The sequence below is a fragment of the Gigantopelta aegis genome, chromosome 9, assembly GCF_016097555.1.
Source record: "Gigantopelta aegis isolate Gae_Host chromosome 9, Gae_host_genome, whole genome shotgun sequence".
In the NCBI taxonomy this organism is placed as follows: Eukaryota; Metazoa; Mollusca; class Gastropoda; order Neomphalida; family Peltospiridae; genus Gigantopelta; species Gigantopelta aegis.
In genome coordinates this window covers 18,901,841-18,928,546 of record NC_054707.1, presented here as the reverse complement: position 1 = coordinate 18,928,546, position 26,706 = coordinate 18,901,841, and the positions used below count along the sequence as shown (strand labels likewise).

The 26,706-nt window shown below is 39.9% G+C and overlaps 1 protein-coding gene across 1 annotated transcript in view; it reads left to right on the top strand.

The window, feature by feature from the left end:
• Window positions 1–25,063, top strand: part of LOC121380519 (GTP-binding protein rho5-like) — a 42,650-nt gene extending 17,587 nt beyond the window's left edge. The window contains exons 3-4 of the mRNA XM_041509362.1: window positions 21,501–21,742; window positions 22,514–25,063. Of these exons, the coding sequence (XP_041365296.1) occupies window positions 21,501–21,742; window positions 22,514–22,771 (500 nt within the window). The 3' untranslated portion in view covers window positions 22,772–25,063. The remainder of the gene's footprint in view (window positions 1–21,500; window positions 21,743–22,513) is intronic.
• The last annotated feature ends 1,643 nt before the right edge of the window (window positions 25,064–26,706 follow it).

Sequence of the window (26,706 nt, the reverse complement as noted above, 5' to 3'; positions counted from 1 at the left end):
TTACACATTAACCGCAAAAGTGCTGTGGAGATAGCATATATTTTGCCATGGCCATTTCCGTAATTGCCAGGGTTGTCGAAAATACAACTTTTACGTGAGTCAAGTCTGTCATTCAAGGTCGCATCTGGGCGAACCAAATGCAGTCCAAATGTTTAACCATGGCACAGTCAGTAAAGTTTGTTTTGTTTAACTACTCCACCAGATCACATTGATTTTGTTAATCATCGGCTGTTGGATGTCAAATATATGGTCATTTTGACACAGTTATAGAGAGGAAACCTGCTACATTTTGTCATTAGTAGCAACTGATCTTTTATATGCACCATCCGACAGACAGTATAGCACATACCACGGCCTTTGATATACCATTCGTGGTGCACTGGCTGGAGTGAGAAATAGCCCAAAATGGGCCCACCGACGGGGATCGATCCCAGACCGACCGCGCATCATGGCTCAGTCAGATACATTTTAATATTGATTTGGTCATCACTTCTTTCAGGTATTAACCTTTATTTGATGCGCGGTCGTTCAGGGATCGATCCCCGTCGGTAGGCCCATTGCGCTATTTCTCGTTCCAGCCAGTGCACCAGGACTGGTATATCAAAGGTCGTGGTATGTGCTATCCTGTCTATGGGATTGTGCATATAAAAGATTCCTTGCTACTAATGAGAAAATGTAGCGGGTTTCCTCTCTAAGACTATATGTCAAAATTACCAAATGTTTGACATCCAATAGCCGATGATCAATAAATCAATGGGCTCTAGTGTTGTCGTTAAACAAAACAAACTTTTAACTTCAACCTTAAGTTTGATACCCAGTTATTGAATAGTCGATGTATACTTTGTGCTGGGGTATCATTAAACATTCATTCATTCATTCATTCATTCATTCATTCATTCATTTCATCTGGACAAAAAGGCACTTTGCAATACTGGGGAAATGCAACTGTTATGATCGTTACTAGAAGAAAAAAAAAAGAAAAGAAGAAAATGTTCTGAATGGTTAAATAATTGTTTTAAAATGTAAGCGATATTGCCGCTTTAAAGTCAAAACTGTGTTTATCTGTTATTAAGTGTTCATGTTTATGGATTTATCTTTTCAAGTAGATGAGATTTTTTAAATTCCAGATTACTGAGATAAATGATTAGTAAAAAGGCACTTTGCAATATTGGGGAAATGCAACTGTTATGATCGTTACTAGAAGAAAAAAAAAGAAAAGAATAAAATGTTCTGAATGATTAAATAATTGTTTTAAAATGTAAGCGATATTGCCGCTTTAAAGTCAAAACTGTGTTTATCTGTTATTAAGTGTTTATGGATTTATCTTTTCAAGTAGTTGAGATTTTTTAAATTCCAGATTACTGAGATAAATGACTAGTTTTTTAAAAAATAAACAGAAAATCTTTTAACGTATCTGAGATATTTTAAATACCAGATTACTGATAATGGCTATTTTTATTTGTTTTTAAATTTATAAACAGAAAATCTTTTAAATAATCTGAGATTTTTTTTAAATACCAGATTGTTGATAATGACTAGATGTTTTCATCTTAGTACATCTTAAGAATCATTCGTCCACTTGTATAAAACACGCAATATAAAGTACACTGTGATTATGATATCGATGTTTTAATCTAGCTTCAAGAATTTAAACGGTGTATTTAAAGGATAATCATCGACAATTACGTTTACCACACGCAACTCGACCAGCGTAACGGAATAGAAATAACGGTGTCGGAATAACTGTACGCAGAGTTGGATTTCACTCGGATATCTTTACAGAGACGGATCCAAGGGTGGAGGAGGGGTGGGGTTGAGGGGGGGGGGGGGGGGCGGTGGCCAGGGGACTCGCCCCCCTCCTAAATATATTCAAATACCTCTTTTTCTTTTTCTGGCTTTTTGAAATAATTTTTCAACTGCCCATTTTCCCCTTAGACCCCCCCCCCCCCCCCAATATTATCTGGATCCGCCTCTGGTTTACGTAAGATGAATAGCGGAGATTCAGTCCAGTGCCCGTCCTTAAAAACCAGACGCTCTTCCTATCCACTACTATCTGCTTTACACTGACAGTAATTGGGAAAATATTGCTTCGGTGCGTCGCTATAAATATCACCAATCCCCCGTGTGTAAGTTTACGTGTTTCCTGGAATTTAAAACTCATGTCTACGTTTTGACGACTGTTTCTCACAAAGTTTGTTTTTCCCCAGCTGTTCTTAATCTATCTTCTCTGCTTCACAGTGACAGTAATTACAGAATTATTGCAGTGGGACCCACTATATACGTAGATACATAAATTATAATTAATTTTCTTGCCTTCCACACTGAATTTTATATACGTTTCCTGGAACTTCTAAACTCACTTCTTCTACAAGTGATAGATACGGGCGGTGGAGGAGTATACTATATTGCAGTGTTTGGCAAACGTTTGAGAAAGTCACTTAGTTTTTACAGAAGCTTTGTCGAGTGTTCTGTGTGCATTGTATACACTTACGGTTGAATATTTCCACTAGCCCAGACCAAAACGTCACTAGCCGGGACTGAGGTCTAGTGGATTTATCGAACTTGGTATTGTAAGACTATTTGCTGCTATTTAAAAGGAGTACTTATTTCCGTGTCCTTGTCTAGTGGCAAAAAACACACAGATTCTTTATATAATTGTCTAGACTAAGTATCTTAATTAACCACAATGACTCTTTTGAAATTGTAATTTAATAGGAAATGTTTTATTTAACGACGCACCTAACACATTTTATTTACGGTTTTATGGCGTCAGACATATGGTTAAGGACCACACAGATATAAAGAGAGGAAACCCGCTGTCGCCACTTTATGGATTACTCTTTTCGATTAGCAGCAAGGGATCTTTTATATGCACCATCCCACAGACAGGATAACACATGCCACGGCTTTTGATATACCAGTCGTGGTGCACTGGCTGGAACGAGAAATAGCCCAGTGGGCCCATCGACGGGGATCGATCCCAGACCGAACGCGCATCAAGCGAGCGCTTTACCACTGGGCTACGTAATTTAATAGAGTACGATTTATTGGGGTTTAAATCACTAATTGGGTTTTATATTTTGATCGAGGTTTATTGTAATCGTACATTGATTAATTATTCAATGAATATTCCATGTTAAACGTTTGATAATTCAATTAGGTCGTTTTCGAACAAACCGGCTATTTATTTCCATTAGTAGCAAGGGATGTTTTATGTGCACTTTCTCCACAAACAGAACAGCACATACCACGGCTTTTGATACACCAGTCGTGGGACACTGGGGTTGGGATGGGAAAAACTCAATCAGAGAATCGGTCAACACTAGGGGCTTCGATAATATGACGAAAGCACCTCAAACGAATGCTCTACCGACTGAACTAGATCCTACACCTTTAAAATGTTCCGGCCATAGCTACGCCGTTGGTGATAATTCAAATGGTCAAACCATTGTTTGTGGACAGAGCAGGGCTCACCCTGTCCGTTGCCAAATTAGCCAACTGATATTTTTAAGTGGCTGCAAAATGTAGTGTTTGACTAATAAAATGTTCCTTAAAGGCGAAGATCCTAGTTTCAACCCGTAAAAATGGACACTAAGTTTAGTTAAGTTACAAATCTGTAACACATTTGGATAATGTTACAAGAGAGTGAAACAAGAGTCTGTGACGTTGAAACGGTGAAATATCGTTAAAAATAGACAAAAACTCGACTCCATAACTGTTATTTCTCAGACGCACGTGCGTTTTTAAAAATATGAAAAAAAAATGCATTTTGTGGTATTAGAAACACCAGGATGATCAGAAACACTTCGGTTGTACGGAAATGGATTATGTAAACAATAAAATATAAGTAATGTTTGATTTCAGTGGTCATAAACGACTTTAATAGTGAAAAAAAAAATGCCTTTGTGTTTAAAAACTAGGGTATGTCCTTTTAAATTAACCACATTTTAATTATTTTCAAGGATATACTCTACATATCTAAAAATTGACTAAACCTAACATTGTTCCAGTGTGGGCATTGACAGGGACGTCGTTAAATAAAACATTTCCTTCTTTCCTTCCTTCCTTCCTTCCTTCACTGACAGGGGTTAGCTTAGCGGTAAAAAAAAACAACCCATAAAAACTCGCCTGGGGTAAGATGGGCAGCAGGGTCGATCGGTTTTGCCTTGTTCCATCCAGTGCTTCACGACTGGTACGTCAAAGCTCTTGGTTGTTATTTCTCTGCCACTGTCTGTTTTCTCAGTGTATTTCAAAATTTGCACAAAGTGTGTAATATTTCTAATCTAGCGTTTAACCTTTGTCTAATAATGACACGGAACAGACCCTCAACGCCAAGGTGGTCCCGGTCTGTCATGCCCTAATGTTAATTGCAATTTTGCACCGAGTTTGACGTATCGCTATCTTGCAGCCAGTAGCCAGGAGGCGCGTGTGTCGTTTCCCCGTGTTATCGGTCTCTTCGCCTGAATATATTAAAGGTGCATCGTCACAAAACGACTTGTGGTAACGATAATTAACATCACACCACGACGTGGAGAAAAACAAATCTTGGAATTATTAATTGTTCCTAAAAGCGTATGAGACAGGTGGCTGGTGGGTGCAACTCTCTCTCTCTCCCCCCCCCCCCCCCCCCCCCCCCCCCAGTGTTGGAGCAAAATCTCAAATTCAAATTCAAATTCATTTAATCCGAGCAATAGCCAGCCTGCCCCCCCCCCCCCCTCTCCCCGCGGACAAAAATGGGAGCCTGTACGCCTATGATTGCACCCTAACTTAGATTATGGGGAGCTATTTAAGATGTTACCACATTGATACCACATACATGTAAATTCACACGGGAAGGGAAGCTAAAAATAGCTCTCAAGTATCTAGTTTTAGGGGAGGTCTGTAATGTACGACGAGATTTTTGTAGTAGCTGCCCAGATTAAAATTAAAGCGATACTCAGTTCAAGGGTTCTGTACTGGTATGCATATTCAATTATTTTTAATGCATGTTATTACTTAATATGTCAATCTGTATTAGGATATTAATTTGAAAAAAAAAATTCTAAAAAATGTGAAGGCTATTATTGCACACATAGCCTTGGGAACAGAATTGATTCATGGTCGTTACTAGCAAGGCATAATCAGCCTTAGTAAGTTAGAAGTGTCTTTCTCTCCAGCTGGAGAAGGCCCCTATTTCTGTGTCCTAGTTCATTTTCCTGTGATTAGTAGTGACATCACCCGGGTGACTGAAATTCAGATGTTTCCTAGATTATCGTACCAAAATAGACAATGGATAACTAAGTTGCGCACGGCCGTGTGATTTGAATGACTTTCATTTCCTATCACGATATCATCACGTAATCTTTCCACAGTTATCAAAGTGAGAGTTTCCTGCTCCCAAGAGCACTGTATTATATGAAAATGGGTGATCTGTTCTAGAGGACCCCACCCCTATCTTATGATGACACCGGCCTCGGTGGTGTCGTGGTTAAGCCATAGGACATACGGCTGGTAGGTACTGTGTTCGCAGCCCGGTACCGGCTCTCCCCCCCCCCCCCCCCCCCCCCGAGCGCGTTTTAACGACTCAATGGGTAGGTGTAAGACCATTACACCCTCTTCTTTCTCACTAGCCACTAACAGCAAACCCACAGTACTGGACAGATAGCCCAGATAGCTGAGGTGTGTGCCCAGGACATCGTGCATGAACCTTAATTGGATATAAGCACGAAAATAAGTTGCAATAAAATGAAATAGTATGACATTTAGAGACCACTTCTTTCTCAAGAATACACCTTCCACTGCAGTAACTGCTCTTACTTTGTCGATCACTGATTCACACTGAATGTTCCTGGTCGGTACTGTAAAACCAGGGCGGGATCTAACTCAGTCGATAGAGCGCGCGCGCTTGAGGTGCATTTGTTGTAGGATCGAACCAACTCAGTTGACCCAATCTGTGACTGAGTTTTTACTCGTCCTAACCAGTGCTCTACGACCGGTATATCAAATGCTGTGGTATGTGCTTGCCTGTCTGTGGGGAAAGTGCATATAAATGACTCCTTGCTGCTAATTGAAATTTGTAGCGGGTTTCGTCTGAAGACCACGTGTCAGAATTAAAAAAAAATTGACATAGAATAGCCGATGATTAATTAATCAATGTGTTCTAGTGGTGTCGTTAAACACATACTTTTAGGACCGAATTTACAAATTCTGTTTTTGTGTCTTACTCGTGTGTAACTACATGCATTTACAATGCTGAAACACCAGGGCCCAGTTTCATAAAACATCGTAAGCCTACTTATACACGTAAACGTAAATCTACGACTAAACCAGTTCTTATTACTAAAAAGTAAAATTTGTTTTATTTAAGAAAGAAGTGTTTTTTTTATTTAACGACGCACTCAACACATTTTATTTACGGTTATATGGCGTCATACATATGGTTAAGGACCACACAGATTTTGAGAGGAAACCCGCTGTCGCCACTACATGGGCTACTCTTCCGATTAGCAGCAAGGGATCTTTTATTTGCACTTCCCACAGGCAGGATAGCACAAACCATGGCCTTTCTTGAACCAGTTATGGATCACTGGTCGGTGCAAGTGGTTTACACCTACCCATTGAGCCTTGCGGAGCACTCACTCAGGGTTTGGAGTCGGTATTTGGATTAGAAATCCGAACCCAGTACCTACCATCCTGTAGACCGATGGCCTAACTACGACGCCACCGAGGCCGGTCATCTTATTACTATTATAGTACAACAAATATAGTTAGAAATGCACATATTTCATTTTCTTTTGTCCTTAAAATGCTCCATTTTCCTTAATGATGTAATTTTCTTCGTGAAATAGATGCTAAACACTTGTAAATGTATGCCCGGTATAGCTGAAAGTCGCAGACGTAAACTTACGATATTTTGTGAAATTGCCCCCTGCGTTTCAGATTAACGTGCCTATATCCAAAAAAAGGTTCAGGCACAGCATTTAAGAAAAACAGGTTTCGTAAAGTCGGCGCTTAATGTTTTGCGGTGGGGTACTATAAAGTGATGTCTTGATAATGCACCTTTAACCCCAAAGCGCGTTAATCGTGCCCGGGGTGAAACACACGAGAAATTCGTTCTGGAGACGAGAGTTTCATCTCCGTCGACTGGCCGAGGGCTGATCAATCTGGTCTTGACAGGAAGCTGTTTGTACCTGTAACGGGGATTAGTAGTCGGGGTCATTTAGGTCAAAACCTATTATCGGATTAATTTTTGTTCCTCCATTAATATTTGGCGACTTGGCTAACTAACTCTTGTCAAGATTAAATCTGTTCAGAGGGTGGACTTGTTGTACACCCTAAAATGAAGGTGGTAAGGGAGAGATTAAAGGTGCAGATCCTAGTTTCAACTCGTAAAAAGGGACTCTAAGTTTAGTTAATCTGCAAAGCTGTAACACACTTCGATAAAGTTATAACAGAGTGAAACAAGAGTCGGTGACCTTAAAACGGGAAAATATCCTTTAAAAAATAGACTACAACTCGAATCAATAACCACTACTTCTCAGACGCACGTGCGTTTTTAAAAATATGAAAAATGCATTTTTTGATATTAGAACCAACAGGATGGCCAGAAACACTTCGGTTCTACGGAAATGGATAATCTAAACAATAAAATATAAGTAATGTTTGATTTCAGTGATCATAAACGGCTTTAAAAACTAGGGACTGTCTCTTTAAATTTACATGACGTTTTTCTTAAACCTCTGTTTTGGACAGACGGCTAAAACAGGGTTCAAGAAATCCGCCAGCCCTCGGTCCCGGCTAGTGAACTTTTGATGTAGGCTAGTGGAAATTATAAACTGCATTACTATAATACACTAGCCAAAGTTTCTGAGGGCAAGTGACTCCCTTAAACATTTGTTGAACACTGGCTAAGATGTTTGCCCATGAGAATTTAAATAGCTATATGCTCACAATTAAATGAAAAATGAAACGCGCCGTTAATATTTATAACTCGTCGTGCAATAAATCTAAATGAGAAAAACCGCATTCAGAAATCAAAATCGTATCTCTGCACAAGATCGAATCGAACGGGTATTTTGATATAATCGCTATAGGAGGACTGCCACTCTTCAGGAGCTCCTTTACAGAACATTACATCCTTCTTTGCACCGCCTTAGGAGGACAGCATCTATGTTTTCTATGATTCTCAAGTACTAATATACCTGTACCATGCTTTTAGAGATTTTTTAAATTTTCATTAAATTTTATACTATTTATTTTTATTCTGACCAAATAATTTAGAATTATTTCAGTTTAAAAACAAAGCCGTGAAAAACTTCACTTCGCTGCTCTGAACTTTATTTTTGCCTTCAGGAATTCATTACGTCGATGAATCTTAGTGCAAAACAGCAGCTAGCCAAAAAAATAAAATAAAAATAAAATAAAATAAAATAACGTTTTTACTTGGAGCAATGAACACAAATTGCAGGTAATTCGGTGTGCAGACGACAACTTGCAAGTAGCGCGTGTTACGTAATTAAAATGACAGTGAATCAGAAGATGTTTGTCACTTCGTGTGTGCACTTTTATTTCGAGCTCTGCTATTTTCGTAATGTCGGTGTACTCGACTACATCCACTTGGTATGCACCAAGTCACTTAGATAATGGCCTTTTCATATGTGTACCGCACACAGTATACTTCATGAACTGACTGTGACTAAACACGCGGGTGAGGGGGGGGGGGGGGGGGGGGGGGGGGGGGGGGGGGGGGGGGGGGGGGGGGGGGGGGGGGGGGGGGGGGGGGGGGGGGGGGGGGGGGGGGGGGGGGGGGGGGGGGGGGGGGGGGGGGGGGGGGGGGGAGAGAGAAAAGACGGAAGGCGGTGGTCATTGCAGTGCAGTTTGCAAGCAGTACTTTCATTCATTAGCTCTCTCTACCTTTTGTTAGCGTGCTATAGTGAATCTAGCCCGTCTGCTTTCATGTTTGCCCGTTCATCCTCCCGTCTGCCTTCTTGTTTGCCCATCCACCCTTCCGTCTGCTTTCTTGTTTGCCCGTCCACCCTCCCGTCTGCCTTCTTGTTTGCCCGTCCGCCCTTCCGTCTGCCTTCTTGTTTGCCCGTCCACCCTTCCGTCTGCCTGCCAGCCTCTGCCTGCTTGCCTGACTACTTGATTGTCTCATTGCCCATCCACCTATCTGGCTGATCGCCCGCCCGTCTGCCTACCTACTTGATTGTCTGATTTCCCGTCCGCCCATCCTTCTGATCGCCCGCCCGTTTTCCTGCCTACTTGATTGTCTCATTGCCCGTCCGCCCATCCGTCTGATCGCCCGTCCGTCTGCCTGCCTTCTTGATTGTCTGATTGCACGTCCACCATTCCGTCTGCCTGTCTACTTGGTTGACTGACTTTTTTTTGGCCTTGACTCTGTTTTCCGGTTGCGTATAATTTTGTTTGGAACTTAATATAGCATTCAGATTAGGTTGAGCATGGTAGTGTAATTACAAATTCTAGCAATATCATTGACTGTTACGGTATACGACCGTACAGGCATATACAGTTCTATGTAGTACTTAATTGCTTTGACTATTGTTGTTGTATAATTGGTATTTCTGGTCCGCGTTTTGAGTGCTTCCTTCCCTTATACTGACAGAACTAATGACTTCCGAACCATTCCGGTCAGTTTCGACAATTCCATTCATCTCTGTGAAAGCTGAGCATTGATATTTGTAAGCTAGAGCCCAAAGGTAATAAGCTGTTTAAATTGCTTTTGGATCTGCTTTTGCCTGAGGTGCTTCGGTCGCTAAACTTGTATATCAAAGAAAGTGGTATGTGCTGCCCTGTCCCTGAGAAAGTACATATAAATGATCAATTGCTAATAGCGGTTTCTTTTTTTCTTCTTCTTTTTTTTGGGGGGTGGTAGGGCTTGACTCTTCCTTTTATGTCAGAATTGCCAAATATTTGACATCTAATAGCCGGTGATTGATAAATCAATGTGCTCTAGAGGTGTCGTTAAACAAAACTAAGTTTTAACTTATTGAAATACACATTCACTCGCCATCTTGTATCTTGCTTATATCATATGTTCTATTACAGCAAGGTGTAATTTGTATACACGGAGTCACCGAAACCAAGTTCAAGGTTTATGGTGGTATTTAGCATGTGTGTTCAACACTCTGGTCTCTTTCAATAACAACGCAAACGTGTTGGTGTCTCGCGTATTATGTTTCTAGTTTACACTTGTCCATAGTAACTTGCCCGTCTAGCACACTTGACCACCGTTTACACCCAACCACTTGTAAATATCTAAACCTGGAAATCACTCCAGAGTTAAGCCGCTGTAAAGTTTATGCTTGTTTTGTTTAGCGACACCACCAGAGCACATTGATTTATTAATCATCGGCTATTGGATGCCATACATCTGGTAATTATGACATATAGTCTTAGAGGGGAAACCCGCTATCTTGTTCGATTAGTAGCAAGGAATCTTTTATATGCACCATCCAACAGACAGGATATGACATACCACGGCCTTTGTTATACCAGCAGTGGGGCACAGGCTAGAACGAGAAATATCCCAATAGGACCACTGACAGGGATTGATCCTAGACTGACCGCGCATCATTATATGAGATTATATATATATATATATATATATATATATATATATATATATATATATATATATATATATATATTATATATATATATATATATATCACGCTTGACACATTCTTCAGAGGAAACCCCTACGTCTTTTTTTTTCATTAGTAGAAAGGAATCTTTATATGCACTTTTCCACAAACAGAACAGCACGTACCATTTACTTTGATAGACCAGTCGTGTGGTACTGATAGCGACGAAAAAAACTAATGGATTTACTGAGTAAATTCTGTCCTACGATCCAAGCGCCTCGGGCGAATGTTCTGCAGACTAAACCTTTGTCAATAGCCTGTGTAAATATCAAGCAATTTGTTTGATAATCTTCAACATAAACACAAATCTTTAAATATTACATGTGTGTGTACATAAATATTCATTTCTTTGTTGCAACATTGAATTTTGAGAGGAGAGCTTCGAATGTGGGGGAACGACATGTATGGATATCGTCACACCTGTTCAAATGGCAGCCTCTATTAAAGAATCACCTGTATTAAGAGGTCACAAAACCATTATATGATATGTAAAACCGTACCAATTTGTAATTTGTAATTGTAAAATATGTATCAAAGGTTGGTTTTGAATGATTGAAATTTGTGAACAGAAGATAAATATTTTAAGAAGCTACTATGCTTTTTAACTGACCTGTGCAAACACGTGTTATAAGCGGCTGTTTAATGCACATTTGACTGTACATTTTGATGGTGTAGTGGTTAGGCCATCGGACTTAAGGATGGTAGGTACTGGGTTCGCTTCCTAGTACCGGCTCCCACCCAGAGCTAGTTTAACGACTCATTGAGCAAGTATAAGGCCATTACACCGTCTTCTCTCTCACTAACCGCTAACAACTAACCACTAACACACTGTCCTGGACAGACAGCCCAGATAGCTGAGTTGTGTGCCCAGGACAGCGTGCTTGAACCTAAATTGGCTATAGGCACAAAAATAGGTATAAATGAGTGAATATATTTCGAGACTTCCCTATAGAAGTGCTGACACGACAGTGTGTGAAAACTGAACTGGTGCAGGGCGTGATTAAACTGGAGTAAGATTCCATTTCTAGACTATCTTCCCTGGGCTTCTGACCGAATGCAGTTCTGACTGTATATTTGGACTCGGATGTGTTGACCGAGACAGCTGTGAAAGTGAACGCGTCTGGAGCGCGATGGATTCCTTTGCAGAAGGGACACATTCTTTCCCTGGACGCAGACACGCCAAACATGCCTCGCAAGTTCATCTTTGTTTTACTTCAAACAAGCTGGGCCCGGGGGAGATGTTATTTTAGCTGTACCTTGATTAATACTGTCAACAGCCACGACCGTAGATTTGCGGCAGAAACATTTCTCCAGTTGCCCGTTATTAGTAAATGTTGGTGCATTTCATTTAGTGGGCACAACGTTTAAATATTGCACCGATTTCGCAGAATGGCTGGAATGGGAGTTTAATTGTGAAGTCGTCGTCATCTGTTTTGTCCTGCCACACGTTGTTGTATTGCGGCATGCAAATTCGGGTATCTTTGCATAGCTTTGCTAACAAAAACAGATGGCAAACTGTCATATTATAGTAAATGGGCACGTAAGCCTAATAATTAAAGAACGTCAGTATTTCGTTGGGGTCGGGAAGTCAATACTCGCTACAATGTTTTTTCCGCCTCTCTCTCTCTCCTCCCCCCTCCCACCCCCCCCCCTCTCTCTCTCCCTCCCCCCTCTCTCTCTCTCTCCTCTCTCTCTCTCTCTCTCTCTCTCTCTACCCTATCTACCTCCTCTCTCTCTATCTCCCTCGCTCTCTCTATCTCCTACCCCTCTCTCCTCCTACCTCCTCTACCGCTCCTACCTCTCTCTCTCTCTCTCTCTCTCTCTCTCTCTCTCTCTCTCTCTCTCTCTCTCTCTCTCCCTCCCTACCTCTCCCTACCTCCTCTCTCTCTATCTCCCTCGCTCTCTCTCCCTACCTCCTCTCTCTCCCCTACCCCCTCTCTCTCGCTCGTTCTCTCTCTCTCTCTCTCTCTCTCTCTCTCTCTCTCTCTCTCTCTCTCTCTCTCTCTCTCTCTCTCTCTCTCTCTCTCTCTCTCTCTCTCTCTCCTGTATGTGCGTGTGTCTCCCTCTAATTGTATGTGTGCCAAAACCCATTCATTTCTTTATGAATATCTCTCTAAACGACTGAAATGAAATGCACGCGATTTAGATTGTTTCATATAATATGGTCTACGGACACTGTAAATTAATCACTGTAGAACACAAGACATACATGAAATCGTTTGGCAATGCCTATTAACTACCGCAGAGATATCCCCCTCCCCCGTGTTGAGTGTGGGTCGGATCTAAGAGATAAGATAGTCTCGTATCAATATCCTGGGGATCCGGACTGTTCTGTCTGACTGGGTCTGGTGAACAGAAAACACTTGGAGGCATTGGGCGTCGGTTGCGTTGCTTGGCATGTCTTGCTATTTGATCCACTCCTGATGGTCGTTTCCAGATATCCAACCTGCCGTTCCTGGGACGTCTCAATCGGATAATTATTTGCTTCACGTCATGGCATGCGAGGTGGTTGGTTCCTTGTACTTTAAGGATCAGCATCAACATGCTTTACACATGTCAGACGGACGTTGGAGCCGTCGTGGCCGCGTGTGGACCTTCAGTATATATATATATATATATATATATATAATATATGCATGGCGACCAAAGAGTTCCCGATCCGACTCATGTGTTACACATATTGGAGTTGCACATTGCTCCGAACGTCATAATACAGCAATAATGCCCTCTTCCTCCCCGCTCCTTCTGAGGAAGGTCAGATCATGAGCCCATGTTGTGTGTGCTTCACAACAGTTTGCTTTTATTAGCACATCAAAGACTTGTCCTGATGCTGCAGAGGTTATTCTGATGGCACGCAAGTCCTTGAATAATGTCATATCACATCTTTCATATTAGCCGTAAAATATCTCGAGGTATCGTTTTACAAATATGTTTTGTCGTCCTTTCCCGTATATTCGTTTTCACCCTTTATCTTTTCCCTTTTTCTCTTGTTTTGACTGGGGTTTTTTGTGTGCTGAGATGTCATTAAAAGTTCGTTTTTTGCTTCGTTTTTCTTTCTTGTTTTTTTTTAAATTCCAGATTTCTTCTTACTTTCTTGTTTCTATCTGTCTGTTCATATATCAAATAACCAGTTGATTCGTTTATCTTATCGATCTATCTAATCTGTCTATCCTTTCTCTCTCTCTTTTTTCTCTCTTTCTCTCTCTCTATCTGTCTCTCTCTCTCTCTCTCTCTCTCTCTCTCTCTCTCTCTCTCTCTCTCTCTCTCTCTCTCTCTCTCTCTCTCTCTCTCTCTCTCTCTCTCTCTCTCTCTCGTTTCTTGCTCTCTTTCTTTCTTTGCGGTTTCCAGTAATATGTCGCCGTGACACGCATAAGCAAAGATCAGCACATACTGAATGAGTTCTGTCTAGACGTTGTGCTTATCGCCAGGGAACACGTCTCCAGTTGCGGGTTACTCTCTGGTTACATATTATATTTCAATCCTGTCATGCAATCCTATACCAACACGTGTCACAAACCGTCTCGTAAGTTAGCACTTTATTACAGAAATCCAACAACGGACGGAAAGAGACGCAGACGGACGTTTAATGGCAATTTTCAACAGCAGACGACAAAACAGTAGTAGTACGTTCTTGTGGACATTCTTGCAAAGGGAAGGAATTTTGGTTTTTGTGACAATTGAAGTCGAAATACGTTGTTTAAAGGTCATGCACTCCGAGAAAGGGTGGGGGGGGGGAGGTAGGAGTTAGCTCCCGTGAATCTCAAAATTTTAAAAGTATTATTACCCCAAGCTCAAACTTTGTGTCTCATGTTTTCCTTCTATATGATCTCGTGGTAGTTCCGTTTATTGTGCACTTCTTGACGATGAATACCTTCATATCACGACACGTAAGAAATATAATACTCTACGTGTCAAATTATATGCATATCTAACTTTCCATAATTACATATTTACAAGTATGAATACGCAAGAAAAAGTTATATTTATTATGCAGAACCAGAATCCGCCTGTGCTGATGCGGTATGCAAATGTGTTCATGACTATACAAGTATTGCCAATAATTAATACTTATTTAGCCATTAGAATAAATAGTATGGTGTTTGTTTGTGACTTGTTTGTGCATATGTTTTTCATCAAGTTTCGTATGTGGAATGCTTATATGCAGTAAAGTTTTTATTTTTTTTATTTTTTTATTTTTATTACCTTATCTTAAACATAGTAACTAATACCCCAGGAAACAGCATGGTAACATTAATGTTTAATCTTTATAAATGTATTATTTTCCATTCCATAGGGGTGTATTGTTACAATAACCCTAATTGAACTGAATAACCAAGCGTTTTGTATGACACACGCTCGTGTGATCTAAAAGGTTCGTATGTTATACGGCTAATATTGCGATATGATGTCAGGGAATTACGTTTTAGGTTATCTAATTCTTTTTCCCCCCTTACGGTGCGTGACCCTGAATCCCCAAGTCATCTCTATCACCGTGTGTCTTGCGTATTGGTCATAGAGCATTTTATAGCAATAGTGCCTCTTGAATCTTTGATAAATTATATTAAATTTGTCTTAAAGGCGCAAACCCTAGTTTCAACTCGTTAAAATGGACACTAAGTTTAGTTAATCTACAAACCTGCAACACGCATTTAGATAAGGTTACAACAGAGAGAAGCTAAACAGTCTGTGATGTTTAAACAGGGAAATACCGTTTAAAATAATTAAGGCTCGTTTCGACAACCATTACTTTTTAGACGAACGTACGCTTTTAAAAATATGAAAAAAAGCCAGGATGACCATAACTCCTTCAGGTGTAAGAAAATTAATATTCTAAATAATAAAATGTAAGAAATAGCCCAATAGGTCCACCGACGGGAATCGATCCTTGATTATTAATATTAAATGCAACCTGTGCACAATATATTATTGGTAACTGCTGATTTTATTGCTCCTCCTTATGAAAAATATTTCACGCATAGTAAAAAAAAAATCAAAAAAAATCTCGTCAAACCATTAAGGACTTTTCGTTACACACACAGCGGATCTTGCATCAAATACCGGTGTTGATCTTACACAATATTGTGAAGATAATTGCATATCTCCATTCGCCATCTGGAAAGCTATTATGACCTTACGCGGCGTTCCTATGGCACTCCCTACCGTTTTGTCGAGCCTCTAGACTCTTCTCCTAAATGTCGTCAAGTCCGTAATTACTGTACCGTATCAACGTCCCGCTACCGTGAGCACTCAGATTGATCTAGTGGGCTGAGAATGTGAAGGTTTATATTATTATCAATTCATTAAAAACAAGTGTATTCATCACTTCTTATTCTTCTTCTTCTTCGTCAGCAGATGTCTTCTGGTTTGCCAGTGGTTCGCTTGCAATCTGTTGCGCTGCTGGCATTTTTAAAAGGTAGGCCAGCGAGACACGCGGCATATGGCAAGCACATGACAGCTATTTAGAACGTCTATGGCGTCGAGCGACACGTGTGCATACATCTTACTCTCGTTATAAAGACTTAAAGGTACCAGACCCGGCACAGAATGTTGCGCAATGTTTGTAGTTACGTGCCGTTATAGATGAAAGTCGGCGAGTAGGGTGTTTGTGGGTGGCGTGCAGGCTGGGAATGGGTATTTGTTCGTTGTCATCATAATCATCTTTATAATCATTTTCATCATCATCATCATCATCACCATCATCACCATCGTCGTCGTCGTAGTAACTATCGTTGTCATCATCACCATCATCATATTTAGCGATACAGTGTCCGCTTGAGCTGAGAAATATCCCGCAGTCGCTCGTCTGAAAAGGATTTTGTTTCTTTTCGGGGACGGGATGTAGCCCAGTGGTAAAACACTCGCTTGATGCGCGGATTGATCTCCGTCAGTGGGCCCATTGGGCTATTTCTCGTTCCAGCCAGTGCATCACGACTGGTATATCAAAGGCCGTTGCATGTGCCATGCTGTCTGTGGGATGGTGAACATAAAACATCCCTTGCTACTAATGGAACAATATAGCGGGTTTCCTCTAAGACTACAGTCACTATATGTCAGAGTTACCAAATGTTTGACAATCCAGTAGCCGATAATTAATAAATCACTGTGCTCTAGTGGTGTCCAACTGTATGCTCCACAACGACAATCGATTAATGAACGTCCATTTTCCGAAACTATTGGGGCGGGTTTCATTATTATCAACGTCACTACAGAATTGCTTTCTCCACTATTCCATGTTGGTAATTGATTTTCAAATATGACGTTTATTATAGCAGTGAGTCTTAATTTTAAAATACACGGTAACATCTATTCGACAGGGCCTGTTGTGACGTTCACCAACAATTTGTTTTTAATGTGACATTAACATGTATGGTATTTGACGCCATTTTTACAAAGAAGTGTGCATTCAAACTTGTTTCTTATGGAAAATATTTTCCTCTGTTATATTTGACATCGAATACTATAACTGATGTGGGGGTTTTCCTTTGTTTTCTCTTAGCATTCCACCGGCCTCGGTGGCGTCGTGGTTAGGCCATCGGTCTACAGGCTGGTAGGTACTGGGTTCGGATCCCAGTCGAGGCATGGGATTTCTAATCCAGATACCGACTCCAAACTCTGAGTGAGTGCTCCGCAAGGCTCAATGGGTAGGTGCAAACCACTTGCACCGACCAGTGATCCATAACTGGTTCAACAAAGGCCATGGTTTGTGCTATCCTGTCTGTGGGAAGCGCAAATAAAAGATCCCTTGCTGCTAATCGGAAAGAGTAGCCCATGAAGTGGCGACAGCGGGTTTCCTCTCAAAATCTGCGTGGTCCTTAACCATATGTCTGACGCCATATAACCGTAAATAAAATGTGTTGAGTGCGTCGTTAAATAAAACATTTCTTTCTTTCTTAGCATTCCCTTCCCAACCTTCATTCTTCTCCATCTTCAGTCCCTATCCTGCCCTTCCCGTTTTGTGTTATGTTCCCGTTCTTTTCTTTCTCGTGTCTTTCTCCTCCCAAATTTCATCCATTTTCCAGTTCACTTTGCTTTGAAATGCTTTGTTTTCTCTTCTTTTTTTTCTCTTTTTTTTCTCTCTTTCTCGTCTTTTCCTTTCCTTTTATTTCTTCTTTCTTTTTTCATTTTCTTTTATTTGTATTCTTTTCACGACTGGTATATCAAAGGCCGTGGTGTATACTATCCTGTCTGTGGGATGGTGCATATAAAAGATCCCTTGCTACTAGTTGAAAACTGTAGTGGGTTTCCTCTCTATGACTGTGTCAAAATGACCATATGTCTGACATTCAATAGCAGATGATTAATTAAAATAAATCAATGTGCTCCAGTGGGGTCGTTAAACAAAACAAACTTTGAAGTTTGCTTTCTTTTCTTCTCCCTGTCTTCAGATTTAAACCTTCCCTTTCCGCTCTTTTTCTTGTCTTTGTTACTAATCTATAATCCATGAAAAAAAAATTCACAACAAAATGCTGAAAGATGTTGAGAGAAACTTGTTAAAAAAATGACTATAAAAACTCTGTATATAAATGCGTAAACAGCTCCTGTAAAACGGATCAGTTTTAATCGCGTAAATCAACCTCAGCTCCACCGCACGCACGTGCGCTACTCCTGGACGTGTTTTAATTGATTCCAACTCTCGATAGGAATAAAAGCGTATCGTTAGTGGCCATTACTTCGGATGGACAGACATCGTTATCTGCACTCCCTGTCAGTTTTTAACGATAAACCATTTGCTTTCGGTATGATCTAGATAAGCGTGTAGTTGTGCCAGTCTTCTAGAGATGATCCGAAAGATACGAACACATCTATCTTGGTGATGCCATTTCAAACTGCAGGTCCCATCCCGGGTCATCTTATCTCGTTGATGGGTCAGGAATAACACTTGATTCGGCACAGACGCGCTACTTAGCACATCTTGGAAGCCTTTTGTTCAAAGGTTGGAATTTTGGAGGGTTTAGAGAACTTTAGGCAAGCAGATTGAACCACGGAAATGAATGTAAATGTTGGGGAAGCATCTTGGACCAGGGGAATGAATGTAAGGGTTGGGGAAGCAGATTGAACCGAGGAAATTAATGTAAGGGGTTGAGGAAGCAGACTGAACCAGGGAAATGAATGTAAATATTGGGGAAGCAGACTGAACCAGACAAATGAATTTTAGGGTTGGGGAAGCAGATTGAACCAGGGAAATGAATGTAAGGGTTGGGGAAGCAGATTGAACCAGGGAAATGAATGTAAGGGTTGGGGAAGCAGATTGATCTAGAAAAAATTAATGTTGATTAAAAGACACCTCAGCACATAACACGATTCCGGCTATTATTTGTCTGATATAATTTAAATCTAGAAGAAGTGGGGATGGCATCGAGCACCCCCCCCCCCCCCCACCTCCCAAAGCAATGTTCGTTTGTTTAAATATTTTTTTCCATAAATACATGAGAGAGAGAGAGAGAGAGAGAGAGAGAGAGAGAGAGAGAGAGAGGAGAGAGAGGGGGGGGGGGGAGTATGCGTGTGATTATGGAAGGAAAACTGGATGCCTTTTCTGCAAGTGTGGCCCATGACAGGCCCATGACAGGCTTGCATGAATCTTAGGGGGAGTGTAAACACGTTTAAACTGGATTATCCACTGAAATTAATGTTAGTCATATGCCCTTTGATAAATGAAAATACGAGAGATTCTAGCCTAACGAGTCGGCGCACCACTCGTACAGAAAGTTATTACATGCATAGATCATAATTAAAATATTTGTCCTAGCCCAAGAGAAGTCGGGAGACCGTGCAGGAAACACCTGTTTCGACACATTTCCTGTTGTAAACTTTTAGCGTCGACAAACCACATCAAACGGGTCTTTATTGCCACGAACTCTCTACATAACTACGTTATATAGATATACTTGATTGTATAGTCGCTTGTCGGACCGCTTTTCTGACACTTGCATGGCCTTCACCTTCAAGCGTTCGGCTAAAGTACAGAACATACTTTAAAATAGAATGCTTAAGTTTCTTTGTTTGGGCGTAAATGTGTATTGCAGTTATTTCTATAAAGCTTACAATTTTTATTTGTTTAATTAATACAAATGTTTAAACAAAGATTATGCTGGAAATATTTAACCTCACGTCTTTCATTTCATACAAAGTTGCTGACATAGTCGAATAGAAAGGGCGCTATTATTTACACTTTTCACAGCCGTTGTGTGAGATTTAATAGGCCATAACCACTATGACGTTGATTACGGTTTACACGCGATGGTTGGAATATCAGGACGGTTCCAAGGGGAGGGGAGGAGTCGCTAAACAAGAAAAAAGTGTCCTTTTAAATTAATTTATTCATTCATTCATTTAATATTATTTTTGTGCTGGTATCCAAATACGATAAGGTTCAAGCGCGCTTTCCTGGGCACACATCTCAGCCATCTGGGCTGATTGTCCAGGACACCGCTGCCATGCTAAGGCAAAATGTAGCTAAAGTTGTAATAGGTTATATAATGAGTTTATGTATAGAAATACCATAGAAATATCTTCTTGAAACACTAATCTTGATAAACAAAATCAAGTTACCAGAAGGATAAAAGGAACAACATATGCTTTTCTCAAAATATATAGTTAAGTTCTATCTCATGGTCCATTCTTTGGCGTGGTGAGGTAGCTTGCATGTCTCAGTGACTCGGAGAGCTATGCCAGCTGGAGCATCAGCTCCTGGTAGGTTCACCCAAGCTGGACTTGTCAAAGGGTACAGACTAGACTAATATGGACCGGACAGACAGAGGACGTGAGTTAAGAAAGACTCTCTAGGAGAAGCAAACTCCAAACTCAAAAATGGGCTGGAGAGGCTCAGAATCCTAGTAAGGACACTCTCCTAGGAGAAGGAAAACTCCAAACCCAAACCACGTCCACTGAAGTCAGAATAAAGAAGCTATGCATTAGCATTAGCGTGGAAACCGAAAGGAAATGTCTGTGTTACTAGTTTGGGCTTTAGTTTGCATAAAAAAAAACAGAAAGAAAGAAAGAAATGTTTTATTTAACGACGCACTCAACACATTTTATTTACGGTAATATGGCGTCAGACATATGGTTAAGGACCACACAGATTTTGAGAGGAAACCCGCTGTCGCCACATAGGCTACTCTTTCCGATTAGCAGCAAGGGATCTTTTATTTGCGCTTCCCACAGGCAGGATAGCACAAACCATGGCCTTTGTTGAACCAGTTATGGATCACTGGTCGGTGCAAGTGGTTTACACCTACCCATTGAGCCTTGCGGAGCACTCACTCAGGGTTTGGAGTCGGTATCTGGATTAAAAACCCCATGCCTCGACTGGGATCCGAACCCAGTATCTACCAGCCTGTAGACCGATGGCCTAACCACGACGCCACCGTGGCCGGTAGATTGCATTAAAGTCACGGCGATAAATGTTGTGCCCAAGCATGCTGACCTCAAAACATTACACCTCAAAACCACTGAAATTTTAAGTTTAATTAGATTAAAATAACTTGAAATGCATTTCTGAATATTGACAACTCTCCAGCAGCTGTTAATGACACTATTGAAATAACACGTTCTTCCTGCGCTCAGAAAACAAAAGAGTCCCTGTTGTGCCCAAACTAGTGAGATCTAATGTCCTGCTAGTAGTCTCAGTTGATATTAGTAATTAAGAGAGAAGTCGATGTAGTGACCTCCTATCCCCCCCCCCCCCCCCCCTCCTGCCCTCGCTTCTGACATAATCGGGATATTTATGACAGAAGACTAGTTATATATTCAGTGATTGGTTCTTGAGCGATTTAATTGTGAGTTTGATATGTTGTAAATAATACGTACATGTAGTTTTACTGTCATGCCGTGAACTCAGTCTTTACATTTCATTTGCAGGTGATGCTGGGTACGACAGAGTTCGTCCCCTTTCCTACACAGACGCCGATCTCATCATGGTGTGTTTCTCGGTGTCGGACCCCGAGTCGATGGACAACGTCGTGTCCAAGTGGGTGCCGGAAGTGCGCGAACACTGTCCTAAACAACCCATAATGCTGGTTGGCTGCAAGACGGACATGCGCAATGAAATTAAAACACTTCCCAGAGAAACAGACAGAATACCCTTGGTATCTTATGACCAGGTATGCGTTGAATCGATTTCGTTATGTTGTATTTAAAACCGACTAATACATACTGGTTTATTATAATTAGTACAGTATTAAAACATTTAATTGATAAACATCAATAATAACAATGTCTTCCATGGACCCAGTAGTATGTTTAATTTAAATGGCTTTGGAATTTAGATACATATTAATTTAATGTCACAGTGATGTTTATTTTCTAATGTGTTTAGTTATTTCTTTTAGATTTATAAAATTATGGACAAAATTGACAGATATAACAGAAATAGAATTTTGATTATTATACAATAAATGAGGCAAATAAACAAAATCCTTCCAAAACAAAACCTAATCCACGGGTGGAGGACGGGATGCATTTTAGTAGTGTTTAAAATTAAATTAACATGCTTTATATCATATACTAGTATATGGCAGTCTTGCCAAGAAACGCTTATTTAATAGTAAATAATAGTAAAGATTTTTTATTATTATTCATCCCTTAAATACTTCAGTTTTGGGACACTTTACAGTTTGGGGAGGGTGCATCTTCTATAGACCTGGACCCCGTTCCACGAAGCGACCGTAGCGCTACGATCACCTTAAGTGCATTAGGTACTTATGTGCTTACGGTGATCGTAGGGCTAAGATCGCTTAGTGGAACGGGCCCCTGTGCCTAATAAAGCTAAGACAAAAATATGTGAAAGCACTAAAATTCGTAACCGTATCCTTCCAATATTCTTTGTAAGTTGTCATTTCTAACAGTTCGACTTTTTTTCTGTGTAATTTCAGGGTCTGAAAACTGCCAAACACATAGGTGCTCTAGTCTACTCGGAAACGACGGCAAAAACTGCCCAGAAGAGTGTCAATGACGTCATGGAGGTGGCTGCGCTGTCGTCTGCTGGTACCAAGAACAGTTCTGAACCCACGGGAAGTCCCACCAATTTCCATCGGCACAGGTCGTTTATTCGCCGGAAACGCTTCAGTGGGATAAACGAGGCCAAGTTACAGCTGAGGACAGAAGCAGCCAAGAGCTGTGCGATCATGTGATACTGTTCACCCGTGACTGGAAAACTCTTTATGATGATACTCAATATTTATTATTTGACCAGCTGGTCCTTGACTAGAAGCTGTCGCACAAGATCGTCTTTTGTCTCTGACTTTAAGACAGTACTATAAAAGTACCTGTGTTTCAATTACCATCAGTTTTCACAGATTATGAACTAGGCTTCAAATAAATGTCTACATAATTTTATATTACGAACATATGTATCTGCACATCCATTAAAGACACTTCCAGCTAGATTACATGGTGGACTAGTTAAAGTATCACCGAGGGATTGATAAACTGGTATACAATGTCAAGGAATGTCTGTCAAAATTAGCTTCAAGCAGAATGTGTGGCAGAATTACTGGTAGACTAAAGTCATTTGTTGTCTTGTCTGAACACGACCACGACCTCTAAGTCATCGTATCATGGAAAAGGATCAGCTGTGTTATGACAATGTTTCTAACAGCTCGGGAACACTCGCCGCTTCTTATGCTCATCATTTTTTTTTTTTTGGTTTATGACTTGTTCTAACACTGTAAAAGAACGCATTACTGATTTTCATGTGCTCCTTATAGATTCACGACAAGTGTATCATGCTTTTTGTATACAAAATGTCACATTCAAACATAAACATCGTTACTGGCGCTCATATTAGTATGGATGTAGGGAAGCTATCTGGATTCTAAGGGTAAACCATAATTGGCGCCCTCTCACTCCAATTTTTTTTTAACATCATCCATGATATGATATATCTGATGACATACCAATACTTGATGCAGAACAAAGATTTAAATAAGCTATATTATTATGGGAACAGCTAAATTGCAATCACTTCGACACTGGATCCTGGATGTTTTTGTTTTTTTTAATTTGATGTCTTGTGTTACATAGGTATTTGATACATTCATTTTCAAGATTATTTACATTTTGTAATTTATTCATTCAAAGGTGTCTTTTGTATATTACAAACAACTTGTCGAAGCTTCATACGCGTATACTAATTCAGACATTGATATGATTGGATGTATTATTAACAACGTATCAGCTAATGGTGATGGCCCTGTACGAACATGTCAGTGGAACGGCCGTACGTAGAGCGGCAAAGGACAGGAGGAAGTAACTGTTGCCATCACCCGAAATATACTGTCCTTTCCGAAAAACAGATTTGTAGTTGGCATATATGCAAATGTCTTCTATGAAAATAACCATTAGACATCCATATGTTGGAATATACTTTGAATAAATCCGATGGTCCTAGGCTTTCTTTTCTCGTGGTAAAAAGGCTTGGGTCAGATGCGGCCACATGTGACTATTAAAGCCAGTGACCCTAGTTATTGGGGTACAAATATTTTCATCCATTATAGCTTTCTTTTTCTATTAACGGTTTTTCTTCTTTTTTTTCTTAAATTATCAAGTTTGGCAAATCAGAAGCATCTATGTGAAGTTCTTATGGGCGAGTGGTTAAGGAAATATGTTGAGGTCCTGAATTAAAAAATAATAATTTAAAAGAAAAAAAATCGCAGACTCTGAAATGCCATTAAAATCGGTGCACAAGGTTTGGAATCCTGCCAATTCACATTTTCAGTTTAAATATTAAAATTAATATTATTCAAACCCCCCCCCCCCCCCCTCAAAAAACAACAACCTAACCCCAAAACAAAACGCAAAAAACACACACAAAAAACCCACCCCAAAACCCCCCCAAAAAACAGACAAACAAAAGCAAACAAAAACAACATTAAAAACAAAATTTTAAAAAGAAAAAAGATTGATCGTAACCTCGGAAACCTAGGGTCATTGGCGTTAAATGTTTTCATAGTTTGAGAACTAATATACTGTTTTGTGATTAAGAAGTAGTGCTGACATTCTGTCAGTCCAAATCAGTGGTGTTCTGTTCTGAATTTGAAAAAAGCTCGAATGCGATCATCCATGAACTAAAATATGAAAAACATGTTATGGTAATGATTTTGTTCTCTGTATAGTTGGACACTGTGAAATATTTCGCATTAGAACAAACTCGACTCCTGGTGCTATGATGTGCATAATTGTTTTGTTTGTATTAGTTTGCATCAGACGAGATATATGTATGGTATGTACTGTCTTGTGGACGTGCAGTTTAAATATGGCATGGAAGAATGTAAATGTGTAAATGTTAATGTATATGTAATGTTAATAGGCTGTAATTGCGATTGTCATGTTAATGCGAGGGCGAGTGACGTCATTTGATTGTGCGAGGATGATGATTAAGTGCCTTTATTGCACTATTGCAAGTATTAAATCATCAAACTTTATACTCTTGTTGTGTTTTTATTTATAGAATTTACATTTTTTTTGTTATCTCGCGTTTTGCTCAACTTTGAAATTTAGTGTTTGGCTCCATTTCTCACAGATTTTAAATCTAGATCATTGAAACTTGGTTTATAGTTGCATCTATAAATGTTCATCTCAGTGCATGTTGTTATTATTATTATTATTATTATTATTTTTTATTATTATTTTTTTTTTATTTGTTATTAAAAAAAAATCAAGATACATTGATATAGACATCTATGTATGCACCTATTAGTGACACTGGTACATCAAAAGACGTGGTATGTGTTGTCCTGCCTGTAGGATGGTGCGTATAAAAAAATCCCTTGCTGCTAATCGAAAAGAGTAGCTCATGAAGTGGCCACTCGGTGAGCTCCGTAGCCACTCGGTGAGCTCAGTCTGATTGGGGTTTCCCCGCACCAGTCTGTTTTCCACGACTGGTGTATCAGTGGTCGTAGTAAGTGCTGTCATGATTTTCGGGAAAATCCATACTAATGAGGCAAAAAATTATTTTGTTTTAATTTTGCATTTCAAACATTTGGTTATTCTAAATTTACCTCGCGAAGTTTAGAGAGGATTTTGACGGACTTACCTGCTAAAATTATCGACTAATGTGAAATGCCCTACAACTCAAGCGTAAAATAAAAAAATATATACTAAGGACTTGTCGGTAAGTTATTTTTATTTGAAATGAAATATCACGTTACCGTATAAGGTTATGTTGGAATCACAATCGTGTTGGAGCGAGACTAGAAAGAGGTCAGTGAGTCATATTGCAAATGTATATAGGCCTTTACAGAGGGTGGATTTTGGGAGGTCGCCTCCCCCCACCCGCTCCAAAAAATGTTTCTTTTTAAAGGGACATTCCTGAGTTTGCTGCATTGTAAGATGTTTCCGACTAATAAAATATTTCTACGATTAAACTTACATTTTAAATATATTTTCTTGTTTAGAATATCTGTATATTCAATGTGTTTCTGGTCGTCTTAATATTTGTAAGAAGCTTAAACTGGATTTTGTCTTTCGTACGTAGGAAAAAAATATTTTAGGAAATAAAATGTAATTTAACGTACAAATATTCGAACGATCAGAAACACGTTTAATGTACAGCCACTAATATTTTATGCAGACAAATATATTTAGTGGGTAACATCTTAAAAAATTGCAGCAAACTCAGGAATGTCCCTTTAAAATGTATTCTCCGGTGGAGTATGATCTGACCCCTCGAAATTTTGTTAAGGATTTGTTACCTATAGCAATTAAAAAAGTTTTTTTCCATAGGCAAAATGTACCTATGAAAATTTTGAATCTGCCTACTTTAATTTTAAATCAGTAACTTGTTTTGCAGGAAATAAACAAGATATAAAGCCACAAAATTATTCTTTCAACTTTATGGAGACCAGGAATCCCTCCGTGTCACTGTGAGATTCATCCTGGCATCAAACATCTCCCTGTGATATCATTACAAGAAGGAATGATAAGAAGAAGATCCCTTCAAATGGCGGCAATAATCCAGCGGCAAAAAAAAATAACAACTGTCATGGATAATATACCTGACCTACGACAATAATTTGTTTCACAGCGCAGCTACAGTCGCTGTCGGTGCCACCGTTAAGTTCGAACC